This window comes from Mustela nivalis, assembly GCF_964662115.1.
Source record: "Mustela nivalis genome assembly, chromosome: 16".
Lineage (NCBI taxonomy): Eukaryota > Metazoa > Chordata > Mammalia > Carnivora > Mustelidae > Mustela > Mustela nivalis.
Genome location: NC_139035.1, coordinates 44,358,794 through 44,371,765, shown reverse-complemented (window position 1 = coordinate 44,371,765; position 12,972 = coordinate 44,358,794). Strand labels below are relative to the sequence as shown.

Below are 12,972 nucleotides of genomic sequence, written 5' to 3'. Positions count from 1 at the left end.
TAGGGGATGGGTTCTCTGGTATCCCGTGCGGGGGCTGGAGGACCTGCAGCCTTATTTTCACTCCAGCCCAGAAGGCTGGCGGCCAGAAGGCCAGGTGAGGGTGTTTTTCTAGGCATCGGAATTAGCCAGGACCTTCCACCCCCCCCCCACCCCGAGGCTGCTGCAATGCACCTACCTTCATTCGGGGGTGCTGGTGACTCCTCGGTGACGGCTTCCCCAGAGCCCACCTGCGTCCTGGCACTGAGGGTAAAGCGGTAGCGCGACACGGGGTCTGCTCTTTGCATCGTGAACTTGGTCTGATTGGGAGAGAAGTTTTCCACTATCTGCTTTCCTAATTTGGTTCCATTAACTGGGGAGAGATAGGTAAGTGAAATTGAACTTGAGCAGCAGTGACCGTGATAGGTTATATCATCTGCAGCTGGAAGGAGAAAGCCTTCCCGACCCTGCTGCAAAGAGAACAAGGGGAGCTCACCCCAGGACCTTAATGACCCGGGGGTTGGGAGATTGGGGTTCAAGGGCAGAGACCCGGGCAAAACATTCCGGCTCTTCAAGGACACCCCAGGGCTCAGGCTTTTTCACTGATCTCATTATCTCCAGCTCACTGTAAAGTTATGCAGCGGGTTCTGAAAGATTTAGTTTATAATCCCCAGGCCTTTTCAATAAGGACAAAACTTTTGAGGTCCTTTCTTCCTTTCAAACACAACTAGGGCAGAATCACTAGAGCTTTTGATCATTAATGCCTCCTTTGTAGAAGGCCTATTCAGTATACCTCAAAGGGGGACGGTCAGGCCAGAGATCATTCAGAACAGCACACAAGCATGCAGCTGGCTATTAAAATCATCCACAGCACAACACCTGGCCCTTTGAGCTTCCCAATGAGGTACAACATCGGCCACTGTGGAAGCTTCTCAAATGCAAGGACACTGCTGTCCGGACAGGGGGACACTAAGCTCTTTCAGTGAGGTCTTCCCTACCTGGGCTCCTGACATAAACGGTACCTGGTTTAGCTTCCCCGAGTGCTGTGTGGATTCCCCTGTGTGTAGTGTATCCTGTCCGATGAGGCACAAATACGGTCTTTCCTAAACTCACTTGTAGGTGTTGGAAACTCTAAGATCCCCGAAGGGTAGGGCTGAATCCCTCATTACACTGGAAGCTCCTGGCAGGAGGAGCTGTGCTGGCGGGGGAGGGGGGGGAGGTGATAGGGAGGACGGGGGTGGGGGGGGGTGTCTCTGCTTCCCCTAATCCTCTAGGGGAACTTTCTCCCCGGCACCTCCAGCCCTCTGCAGGGCACTCTGAGCTACCTCAAGCTTTTCTACTTCGACTCAGTGAAATGGTGAGGACGGGGCTTGTGAATCCCAGATTAAGAGAAGGAAGCGGGGAACGTACAGGCCAGGTATTTGAGCGTGTATCCGATCAGGATGCCATTGGGGTGTTCCGGGTGATCCCACTCCAGGTTGATTGTCTCCAGGTTGGGCTGCCGGACTCGGAAACGCCTGGGGGCACTGGGTACTTGGGGAAGGAGGAGAGGGCAGGGGAAAAGAAGGGGCGGGCAGAGGCAGGATGAGGAAACACAAAAAAACAGAGCACAAGTATGAAGGCATTGACCTGGGGCAACCCCCATGTTGGACAGCTGCTAAGCCAGAACCCACGGGAACCAGAGGGAGGATGAGAGCCCTTCGCCCCATCCAGGATGCTGCTCCCTACCCCTGTATCTCTTCCCCATTTAGGACAAGCATGGCTCAGACTCTGTTTAAATGCGGAAGAAGTCAGTCAGGTTTTCCTTTAGCAGCTACTGTGGATTCAGCACACGTTAGGCTCTGTCCCTGCAAAGATGCCTTCGAGCCAGCAGGAACCAACCAGAGCTGTGGGCACAGAAGCTGCGGTTCCCAGTCTCAGACAAGGTTCCTCACCCTGGGGCCCAGCAGCAGGCCCAGGCCTCCGAGCTGAGAATGCAGGGTTCAGGGGTCAGGAGAAAGCAGCCCAAGGTGGGCCTCATGGACAGGGCACCAGCAGCGGGAGCGACGGGGAGAGGCTGGAGATGAAACGCAAAATGAGGGGGCTGGAAAGGTAGGAATAAAGAAATAAGAGGGAAGAACAAAGGAGGAGGAAGAGAAGTAAAATGGGGGGGAAGGCGGTTTAGAAGGGAGGGAGGAGAAACAGAAGAGGGCATAGCAAACGCTGAGCTGGTGCAGCAGGACATGGTGAACTTCACAGGTGTCTGCCTCCCAGGCCCAGGGGGACCCGGAACCAGCAGCAGGCAGGGCGCCCCCTGCAGGGCCACCGCACACATGGGCCAGCTGTCCTGACAGAAGCTTCCGGAGCACAGTGCTGAGAGAACTCTGAAGGTCCGGGATGCTGGGGAATAAGCCGGTGCTTCTGGTGGTCAGAGTGACGGTGCTTCGGCCTCCAAAGGTGGGGGTGGGCCGGGTTCCCGTAGCGCCCTTGGCTGTGGGGGTCCGTCTGCTGGCCCGTCTGCAATTCTGTCAGCAGGCGGCACAGGTCTTCTCTTGAGACACAGCGTCTTGTCAGGCAGGCCAGCCCGGGGATGGAACACTTCAGGAACGGCTCGCAGGATGCCGGCGCCTTGGGCTCATGCAGAGGTCACCTTGTGCTGTCCGGCCCAGGCCCTTGTCCTGCCCCCACCCCGAAGAGCTGCAGGCCAGACCTACCTCCTTCCGGGGTGGTGAACTCCTTGGTCTCACTGTGAGGCCCATCGCCTCTCCCATTGACCACGACCATCTCCAGCTTGTAGTTACTGTAGGGGAAGAGGCGGGACACCACGCCACGGGGGCGGTCACCAGGGAAGCTGGCTTGCTGCCTCTTCTGAGACACCCACAGGTTCTTCAGCAAGCTGCTCTCCCTCCAGTAGTAGGCCTTCGGGACAGAGGCGGGCCGGTGAGGGGACGGTCAGGCAGAGCTGGGTTAGTTGTTAGTGGCTCTGGGAGTGACTGGTCTTCCCTTTGCTTGTCACAGGCTCCGAGTCCTGAGTGCCCTGAGCAGCCCCACCTAGGGCTGGGGGAGCGGCCCGAGAGGCCCCAGTCCTCGACCCCTAGCAAGTACGAACTGCTGTCAAACAGGAAACAGGGGTTTGGGGCTCAATCACTTCCTGAGCCACATGGGCTCTCTGGAAAATAGGCAAGTTGGCCAAAGTTTCTGGTAGAAAGGCCCCTGATTTCCAAGCCAGGGAACGAGTTGCTCAAGGAGTCCATGCCAGAACCACAAACACGGGCCAAGGGTCCGGGCATGGAAAGCTCTCTTCTGGGCTCAAAGGCCACATCGCCTGGAGTTGGATTAGTATGGTTTAGCTCGGCATCAGGCAGGAGTTGAAAAGGACAGGTTACTCCCGGAAGTCTGAATAGGAGAGCTGATTTAATCCTTTGAAGTCAAACGCTTTCTTTTAAAATTGTTTGGAGCCCTTTAGAATGAGCTAGATGCATGTCCAGGTCCGTGGACAGCAGGCTGCCTGGTGGCGAGAGCGAGGATGGGGTGGCCTTTGGAAGGCGGCAGGGTTATGGGTAGATGAGAGAGTTTGGGACACGAGGTACAGTTAGCGGTAGGGAAGGTGGCCCAGGTCAGGCTGTCACACCAGCGTCACCTGGGCCTCCAAATGGCTAAGGAAGGCGGAAGCCCACACTTTAGAAGGGGACCCAGTAGGAGCTTTAGCCAGAAAACTCTCCGGGCGAGTCGGTTAAGGGTACGAGTGCTGGGGAGGAGCTCATTCAAGCACACATATTTTCTTGCTTGCCTTCCCCTGCCTACCGAATCCATGGTCCCAGAGAGACAGATCCCCGCCATTCTGCCTCCAACTGTCCATCAGCCAACTCTCAGTGACGTCCCAGTCACAGAACCTGCACTAACCAACGCTTACAGCTGCCATCACCTCCCAGACACGTTTTGAATAAAGCTCCGTGTCAGGGAGAGCCCGGCAGAGCCTGGTTTTCTCTCTACTCTCCCCTCTCCTCTTCCAAGAGGAGAGACACGTGAGCAGAAACTGCCCGCAGGCAGGGAGACCCGGCGCAGCCAAGGGCCTCGGTAACCCACAGGCCCGGTAATCCGGAGTTGGTTGCAACACGGGGAAGGTGTTTACACCTTTTGGAGGCTCTGCCTGGGTGTCATGAAACCGGACCCGGTGAGGCCAGCAGCCTGGCGGGGACGGCGAGGAGAGGGCAGCAGTGCGGCTCAGTGGGGCCTCAACGCTTCTCCTAAGACACAGGTGTGTGCGCTCGCTGGTGGAGGAGCGCAACGGGCCACGCGCGGCGTCCACCCGAGCCCGGCGCCCTCTGTGTGGCTGTCCGCTGAGCAGTGTCTCAGCCCTGCTGTCTCAGGACACACCTGGGGATACCCGCATCATCATTCTCTGGGGCTATTTTGAACAGGACATCATCTTGAATCAACTCTGGATCCCACAGCGAGCCCTAGAACCCCTTCCGAGCAGCCTGTGGCCCGCGTCTGCTGGCCCCTTGCCCTGGTTAGCAAGCCGGGTGGTTAGGCCGGGCTGGGAGCTGTTTCCTCACTCGGTACTCCCTGAGTTGGCCCTGCACCGTGTCGGGGTAGACGCGGTTCCACTGCAGGCTGATGGCCGTGCTGTTCAGGACTCGGATTTTAACGTCAGTGGGTGCAGCCCTGGGATCTGCAATGCGTTGGGACAGAGAGCCAGTTAAGCAAGCGGGGCTGGGCCCTGGACTCAAGAGGCCCCTCGGACTTGTTCTTGGCTGGCCGGTGCCTCCACCCCACTCTAGTCACGGGGTACTCCATGAGGCCAGGACTGTTCTAGGAGATTGCCTTTGGGGAGTGGGGGAAGGCCAGGCCAAGGCTGGGAGAGATGCGCCCCACGTTTAGAGGGAGATTATCTGCTAGCCTCCCAGCTGAGTAGCCTCCGTTTGCTCGCCCATCCCATGCACTACCCTTTCCACCTGCTCTGCGTCCCGGCAGGCTGCCCTCTCCAGACTGTGACAGCTGCCCTCCTCCCCCTGTTCACAGGCCCCTGGAGGGGTTTGCTTAATAGGCAAGGCCAATGGGAGACCCCAGGGCAGGAGGAGAGGGAGGTACCAGGTCCTCTGGCCGCCTCTCTGTGGGCTGCAGGGCTGCTACACTTTACTACCCAAGGTTCTACCTCTTGCTCGTGGGGACGCCCCAGTCCGCTGCCCCTTCAAGGCTCAGAGTGTTATACTGGGGTCCTGCTGTTGCTAGTCCTCTGGGTGGCTCCTGATACCCTGCTGTTTTCCCTCAAACCCCATCCTCACATTAGAGATAGTCCCCTCTGAGTGACACTCATTTCCCACTAGGACCCTGCAGGAAATGTCAGCCACAGGCTGAAGAAGCCCTAACCTCGTTCAGGAGGGGATTCTGATGCTTGACCCCCTGAAGAGGGAGACCCGCACTCCCCCTGTTCACCACACTCTGCTGCAGTACAGCTCTGCCCCGCCCCTCTGGTCCAGCAGAGCACAGGCAGAGGGGGCCGTGGGAACTGTGGGCGGAGCCACGAAGTCCACGACTAGCACTACTCATTCCATACTCACCAGCCAGTAGTTCCTGCCAGTCTCCTGTCTGGACGTGTCAGCCACCATGAGACAAGGAGCAGGGTGGACAGAGTCTGCTGATACTATCCACTTATCCCCAAGTGGGTCCAGTCCATAATCACCTCCAGGGAAGTGGTGCACGGGCCCCCTGCCTCACTTCTTCCCACCTGGCTGTCAGGCACAACATGGGCCCTACTCTTGACCCCAGCAGTGGGGTCCCCAAGACTCTCTCCTCCCTTCCTTCTGTCCTCCTCTCCACCTACCTACATGATCTTTTCTCGGATCACCCTGATCGGGAGGGGCTCCCCTGGCCCTCCTGCTCTGCTCAGCAGCCTACTGAATTACTGTGCGGGATACAGGAAGGCCACTGCCATCTTCAAAGCCAGGGATATACTTCTACATACATGCCCAGAATCTTGTTGATTTACCAAGGCTAGCCTCCAAAGAACTCTTTGCATGCTCAGTTCCAAGGGTTAAGAGCAACACTGGGATGCCAGCAGGTAGCTGGTCTGGGTTATTCCAGTCTGGGGCTCTGGAGACCTCTATTTCTCGAGTTTTCCCCTGGGGAGACAGGGAGGAGTCTGGCCTGTGGCCCTGCTTCCTTTGGAGGAGTCTGATTGTGGCTCTTTGGGAGGGAGAGTCCTGGAGTCTTGGCACTAGTAAGGGCTGACATTCAGGTAGACTAGAAGGCCTGGCTTCTGTTTTTAAGCCTGACATTTGCTATTGGGTAATACTGACAATGGTTTTCCCTTGCAGGGCCTCAGTGTTCACATCCATGAAATGGGAGTATTGGACTAGCTGATGATGTTCAGTAATTCTAACTACCTTTCCGGTGGTGATAACATTTCGGCTCCCGACATTATCAGGGGCCTGTCTGCCTGAGGTCACCATAGGGAATTTCTCTTTCCTGGGAACCAGCAATCCTCTCAGGATGTTCTTGGCAGTCCCATGACCCACCCCGAGGTTCCTGGGCCGCGAGGCTGGCTGTGCGCAGCCTGGCTGGGAGGATCCTGGCTGGGGGATGGGGGAGGGTACTCACAATCTTCCCCGGAGTAACCGATGACAGTGTCTGGCTCAGGGCCCTTTCCAAAGTCATTTTCGGCCTGGACTCGGATCTCATAGGGCACGTAGACGGGGGTCTGCCCCACCACGTAGCGGGAACCCCAGACTGTGACATTGTTCCACGACTCTCGAGTTTCTCGCCGCCGCCACTTGACGATGTAGCGCAGGTTGGGGCCAAAGGCGGAGGTGGCGTTCATGGGCTGAGCAGGGAGAGATTGAGGGCAGGGGTGGAGCCCAGACCTACCCACAGCCTGCACCCTGCCCCGATCTGCCCAGCACAGCCCCCTTGCGGCACTGGGAGAGCAGGCTATCCTCACACTGAGTCCTCCAAAGCCCAAAGTCTCACGAATTCAGCGGCATGTAGATTTTCTGTGACAGTTTTCACCCGAGACCTAGTCTCTCTGATTCCCAGAGCCACCCACGTTTGCAAGTGCATAGGAAGCCAAAGATTTATGTTCAACAGGACTCTCCCATGACCGATCGGTAAGCAGAACAAAACAAGAAAATGACAGAATGTTCTTTGACGTCGCCAATGAACTCAAAATTACAGAACTGGCTTGGGTTCTACTGAATCCATGTGTGACTATGTTGTCCTGCCCAGCAGCTAAGGTTGGGTACAACTCTGCTCTTTGTTCCCTAAGGGCCTGGTCCAGGAAGCAGTTCCCTCCAGAGCTGTAGACCAGGAGCCGGTCCTTGCAATGCCCTAAAGATGAGCCCCAGTGTTTTGGATCTGGGCTCAGCTCAGCTGCTTAGGCTGCTGTGAGATTGGGTCCCCAGAAAATGGGGACAGCCATGATCTCACACGTCGTATCTCCCTGCTTCTGTCACTCCTGGTGACAGCACAGAAATGTTAGTATTTCCATGGCTGAATGTGCATCTCTCAGACTTGGAACTGGTTTTGGAAAAAAGTCATTTTGAGACCACAAATCCCAATTCTGGTTTGGAAAACAGTCAGAGAGCCAAGATGAAGATGGGATTTTTTTTTTTTCAAACCTGGCCCGGAGAGTTGATTTTATGTCCTCTCGTTCCTTCCTGGACTAAAAGAAAGCCTGCACTCAAAGCAGCTTGGGGGTTGGTCTCCCCTGCACCCAAACCCCAACCATCTCCAGTGGGAGGACCCCAGGACACAGTAACACTAGGCACCGATGTTTAAGCTAAATCTTTTCTACACCCTCCTTCTCCTAGAGAAGTCCATTTTCCTTGCTGGTACTCTCTGATTTTGCCAGACGAGCTGCCTATGTTCCTCGGTCACCTCTGCTCCTGTCTCCAGTCTGAAATCTTGCTCTTAGACAACGCTCCTGTCTGGGCCCTGCATGTCCAGTGCAGAGAGCAGCCTTGGGGCCTCAGGCATATACGGAGCAAAAGGGCTACCAGCGCTCAAGGTCAAGAGAGCGGGCCCATCGGGAGATGGGCTGGGAGGGACCCTTACCGTCCACGTGATCTCCATGTTGTTCTTCCTGGTGCCTTCTCCCTTCACGTCGGCAGGATTGGACTCAGGGGCTGGAACCCAAGGAGGGTGCAAAGTTCAAGTCCAATGTGCATTACCAGGGCCTCTCTCCCTCCCAGCCGACCAGCCCCTTCTGCGGCCGTCCCTCCTCAGCATCTCTCTGCACACCGACCCACAGGCAGCTGAACTTCCTCCGTGGTTTTCTCCTGAGGAGGACGTGCCTTCCTAGCTGAGACTGAACATCCTCCGCCCCCACCCAGCAGGGCTAAGTTCTTTTGAGTTTTAATCCCTCACTAGACAGCATTTATCACAAGGCTTTCTGCACTTTGGATGGTCCCAACAGCCAACGCAATGTGGATTATCCCCTTCCTGGATTAGCTGCTAAGTAAGTTTAATGCGAGGCCGGTTTATCCCTGGCATTCAGCATTTTGGGGGAGCAGCACCACTCGCAATGAGTGGGTGTATTTTCAAAATCTAAATTACCCAAGTGTGATAGGGAAAGAAATCTGAGATAACACCAGACTATGTATTTCTATGGCAAATCTTTGCCGTAGTGCTTCCCTGTACAGCAGACAATCCAGAATTATTAAGGATATTAGCAATAACTGCAGTGAGCATTTACCGGGCACTTACGATATGTCAGACATCGTGTAGGTACCCAGACCGGATCTCCAGACCCAAGCCTCCCAACTGCCCGGGGATGCAGGCAGTGTTGCTGTCATTCCCTGTCTCAAAGCTCAGGAAGTCCAGCCTTGGAGTTAAATGGCCCACCACGTTCATGTGGCCAGGAACTGGGGGGACTCAGTGGGGCCTCAGGGCAGCTGGGTTCAATGCCTTGGCCATCAGCCCTCGGGTACTCACGCGCCCCACTGGTCCGGTAGCGCTCGGAGGGGAGGCTGGGGTGGCTGCTGCCCACCTCGTTGATGGCAATGACCCGGAACTGGTAATTGACATATGGGGACAGCTGGAGGACGGCAGAGTTGACACTGCCCGGGAACTTGGAATGGTCGTGCCAGACCCCAGGCTGGAACTGGTCCTCTTCGAACTGGACGACGTAGTCTGAGTAGGCAAGGAAGACAGCGCTGTTTGGGAGCTGAGGTAGCGGACTTCTGTGACGTTCTCCTGTGCGGTTCCCACTAGTCTTTACACTCTCCCTTGGGGAGACAAAGGCACAGGGAGAATCCCCCCACCCCAGACACTGAAAGGGGAGCCAAGGCCTCCATGTGCTCCGCGAATAGCCCAGGGCACGCGTCAGGTAAGAGGGAAGCGGGACCAGAAACCAGGGCAAGGCCTCCAGCGGCTACCAGTAACCAGGCTGCCGTCCATCCCTCTTTTCTGGACTGGCGCGCAGGGCCCTGGGCTGACCTGTGATGGGGCTGTTGTTGTCATCCCCTGGGATCCAGGTCAGCCTCACGCTCCTCTCGGCCAGGTCTGTGAGCTCCAGGTCCCGGGGTCGGTCTGGCCGTCCTGGCAGCAGAGGAACAAGACACCACACGGGACTCCCCAGTTAGAGCCGGCCCGTCCCTGCACTGGCCCCGGCCTTGGACACTGTCCTACGATAGGTCCCGGACGGGCCGAGGTCAGCACCCGCAGGAACCAGCCCTGGCCTTCCTGGAAGGGTCAGCCCAGGGCCCACCCCAGTTCCTCTTCCTGGGCCGAGGAAGAACAAAGAGGAGACTTCAAATTCCACCACCTCAAAAATTCATCAAAGGATGTAGGGCACAGAGAGAACCGAGAACCGGGACCAACCCATCCCCTGTCTGTGGCTATTCTTAGGGTGTGAGCGTTTGGAAAATGCTGCCCTTTCCATGAGACCCATGCTGGCCACCTGGAGGGAAACTGGGGAGGACGTGTGGGATCCGGTCTCATTTTCTCAGGATAATTACCTTCTACTCTGTGTGCCAAGGCTTGGAGGGGGCAGGGGCTCAGTGGGGTGTTGGGAGAGCCGAGCGAGGTGGACTGGTTAGGAGCGTGGGAGGGACAAAAGCAGAGGACCAGGCGAGGGTGGACGTAGGGACACAGTCCAGAGCTTCGGTGACGGACAGCAGGACAGAGAAGCCCCATCAAGCCTCCAAATGGGCTGGGGACAGCACTTTTGGGGGATCCGGTCTCACTGGACTTCCTCAGTGGCTGCCAGGGCCACGCTGGCCTGGGGACGAGGCCACCTCAGCACTGCCGGTGGGGTATGCGGGATGTTTCCCCATCCTGGCTGCTCGGGCCAGTTAGCTCAGTGCTCCGGCTGGTTACTGGGAACATCAGGAAGGCGGGTCACAGGAGCCCGCGTCTGCGTCTGCGTGCACGCGTGTGGATGCCGGCTGGGAAGGGGTGTGCCGCCACAGGCGGGGCTGCAAACAAGCCAGGCTGCGGGTAATCTGAAGAGAGGGCTTTCCCAGCTGCCCCCTCCGTGCATCTGAGACTGAAGCTGGGGGAGAGAACAGGCCTCCACCAGGAAGTGTTGAGTGTGGCCGGAAGGAAGGCATGGGGAGGAACAGCAGCCGAGGACTTTGGAGCCCCACCTAGGAAAGGCTCAGGAAGCCCAGAGTCGGGTGGTGGCTGGGCTGTGAGGAGAGGGCGGGGCCCTTGAAAGGCATCGGAATTGGCAGCGAGTGGCCTCCCCCTGGCACGTCCTGTGCTGTAGCACCTTCCTCCTCAGACCCCAATCTCCCTGCTACCTGGACGGGGCTCTGGCTGGGGTCCTATGATTAGTATGAATTACCTTTGGGCAGGGCCGCCAAATGGTTAGTTGGAGTGGCCTGATCAGCTGCAAGGTAAGATAGGTTATCCAGGTTAGCAAGTTATCCAGGGTTACAGGTGTTCTAGAAGGATGGGAGTAGGTGGCCAAGGGTTGAACAGCTGCCCTGGGCAGAGGTGTTCTGGGCACAACTTGGCTTCCATGGAGAAACCCCCTGCCACCCCTCAAGCTTCCTTTGTGGCTGGCGCTTGTCTCCTTCCCATCCCAATGCCCCCGTGGGCCTGGGTCTGCCATCCCCGGCAACTGTGAGTCACCGCCACCAAAGGGATGGAGCGCACCAACAGCAACGGCAATACGACGCCCGAGAGAGGACAGAGGTGAGGAGGGGACACCCAGACATGTGCTTCCCTGGATGGGAAAGGTGATCTTCCCCTGGGATTGAGGTCGGCTCCATATTTACAGTCTGGCCTAGACACAAGGCAGCCATGATGGAATCGGTTTGCTAAATGCAGGGCGCCCTACAGAATCCCGTCAGGAGACAGGCGCAGGGAGGGAGGGAGAGAGAAGCTGGCCGAAGGTGTTGGTGGGACCAACTCAAAATGCAATCTGCCTTCAACGATGGATTGTTTTAACTGGGTACAGAGGTCAAAATGATCACAAGATCATTTTGTGACAGTGACATTTTTGGACAGTATCTAAAAAAAATTTGTCCTCTGTCCACCTTCTGTCCACCTTCCCTATCTCGTTCAGGCATCCATCTGTTGAGGATTTGGGTGAGTTAATGATTCCCCTCAGAGGTAAGGTGCCTGGCACAGCTTGCTCGGAAAGGAGTGCCTTCCTAACCCTTAGATCAGAGGGAGGAGATCACTGTGTCTGCCCAGCCCGCTGACCACAGGTGATGGCCTGGGACCTGCCCAGGCCCCACCGCTTCTTTGGGATCGGGAAAAGGTGGGACGGGGGAGGGTCAGAGCGTGTGTGAGCATGGCTGTTACCTAGCACAGTGAGGTAGGCCTTGGCCAGGTCCTGGTCCAGCTCAGTGCTGGCAACACAGGTGTAACTGCCCTGGTCCCGCTCGGCCACACCGAAGATGGTCAGGGAGTCATCTTCCTTCTTCATCCTGCAAGAGCCCCAGGAGGGGTGGGGAGGAGGGTGAGTGGGCCGATGGCGGGGGAGTGGGGAGCTCTGCGCCCTGCCTGCTGTCTCCCTGGAGTGGGGATGGAGGGTGAGAGGGGAGCATCACAGGCTGGGCTGGGCAGCCACCGCCCCTGGCAGGGGACAGGAGGCTCCCTCCCATGGTCTTCACCGTTCCCTGGAGCTCTTCACTGCTTGACGGAGAGGAAAAGGCAAGTGGGTGAAGCAGAAGTGGCTCTGACCCTTGTTCATGTCCTCAAACTCTACCGTGTCTACTCTCTGTGCATTTCTTACACTGTGCCCCCCTCCCAAATGAGGGTACAGTTAGGTCCACCCCCCAAAAGGCAGGCTGGCTTCCCTCCCCTTCCCCTACTTCCAGCTGTCCCTTCAGTCCAGGCCGGTCTGTGCACCCAGGCTCAGGCCGGGTGTCCTGGGCTCCTCTGCACTGTCTCCTGCAGAGGGAGGTGGGTGCCACAGAGCAGGGTGCGCTGTGAAAGCTGTGGGTGCCCACTGAGTGTGGATGCCTGTGCCTGCCTGTCAGGTATGCCCCTGCAAAAGCCAGATGATCGTGCTGCTCCCTAGGCCTGACTCTGCACCATCATCACCCCCCCGAGATGTTAGGGGCTGCGACAAAGAGTCTCGCGGAAGGAGCAGCTCGGACCAGTCCTCGCCATCACAGACTGCATATTACAGACACCTGTCGGGACTTTTAGACACTGTCAATGCCTCTGCTCCCCCCACACCACTTGAATCTGGACCCGGGAGGGTGGTGTGGTCTAGTAAAAGCCTCCCAGGTGCCTATGGGCTGAGACACCCCCAGCTAACACCCTAGTGGCGGGCAGCTCGGGCCAGCCCTGCCCTCTGCTGGACAACAGGGGCACTGCAAGCGGGGCTGAGGACGGAGCGCCAAGGGGACCTCAAAGCAGAAGAGGAAGGGAGGAGGAGTGCGGAGGAGGGGAGAGGGGGAGAGAAGGAGGGATGAGAGAAAAGAGTGGGGAGAAGGAGAGTGAGACAGAAGAGGAGGAGAGAGGCAGAGAGCACGTGGGATGGGGGAGCCACTGGCACAGCCACCCCACCCCCAGCAGCAGTTCCTGGGGGACACGCAGGATGCAGCTCCTTAT

At 57.4% G+C, this 12,972-nt stretch overlaps 1 protein-coding gene across 19 annotated transcripts in view; it reads right to left on the bottom strand.

The window, feature by feature from the left end:
* The window catches only part of NFASC (neurofascin), a 175,899-nt gene that overhangs the window by 30,612 nt on the left and 132,315 nt on the right, over positions 1 to 12,972 (bottom strand). For 11 of the 19 annotated variants that reach the window (XM_082703875.1, XM_082703891.1, XM_082703890.1 and 8 more), the window contains 10 exons: positions 11,713 to 11,837; positions 10,745 to 10,789; positions 9,394 to 9,495; positions 8,890 to 9,087; positions 8,011 to 8,081; positions 6,559 to 6,781; positions 4,515 to 4,630; positions 2,670 to 2,874; positions 1,387 to 1,509; positions 176 to 349 (listed from right to left, as the gene is read on the bottom strand). In XM_082703875.1, the coding sequence (XP_082560001.1) occupies positions 176 to 349; positions 1,387 to 1,509; positions 2,670 to 2,874; positions 4,515 to 4,630; positions 6,559 to 6,781; positions 8,011 to 8,081; positions 8,890 to 9,087; positions 9,394 to 9,495; positions 10,745 to 10,789; positions 11,713 to 11,837 (1,382 nt within the window). The remainder of the gene's footprint in view (positions 1 to 175; positions 350 to 1,386; positions 1,510 to 2,669; positions 2,875 to 4,514; positions 4,631 to 6,558; positions 6,782 to 8,010; positions 8,082 to 8,889; positions 9,088 to 9,393; positions 9,496 to 10,744; positions 10,790 to 11,712; positions 11,838 to 12,972) is intronic. The other 8 variants (XM_082703887.1, XM_082703881.1, XM_082703882.1 and 5 more) reach the window with 3 other exon arrangements.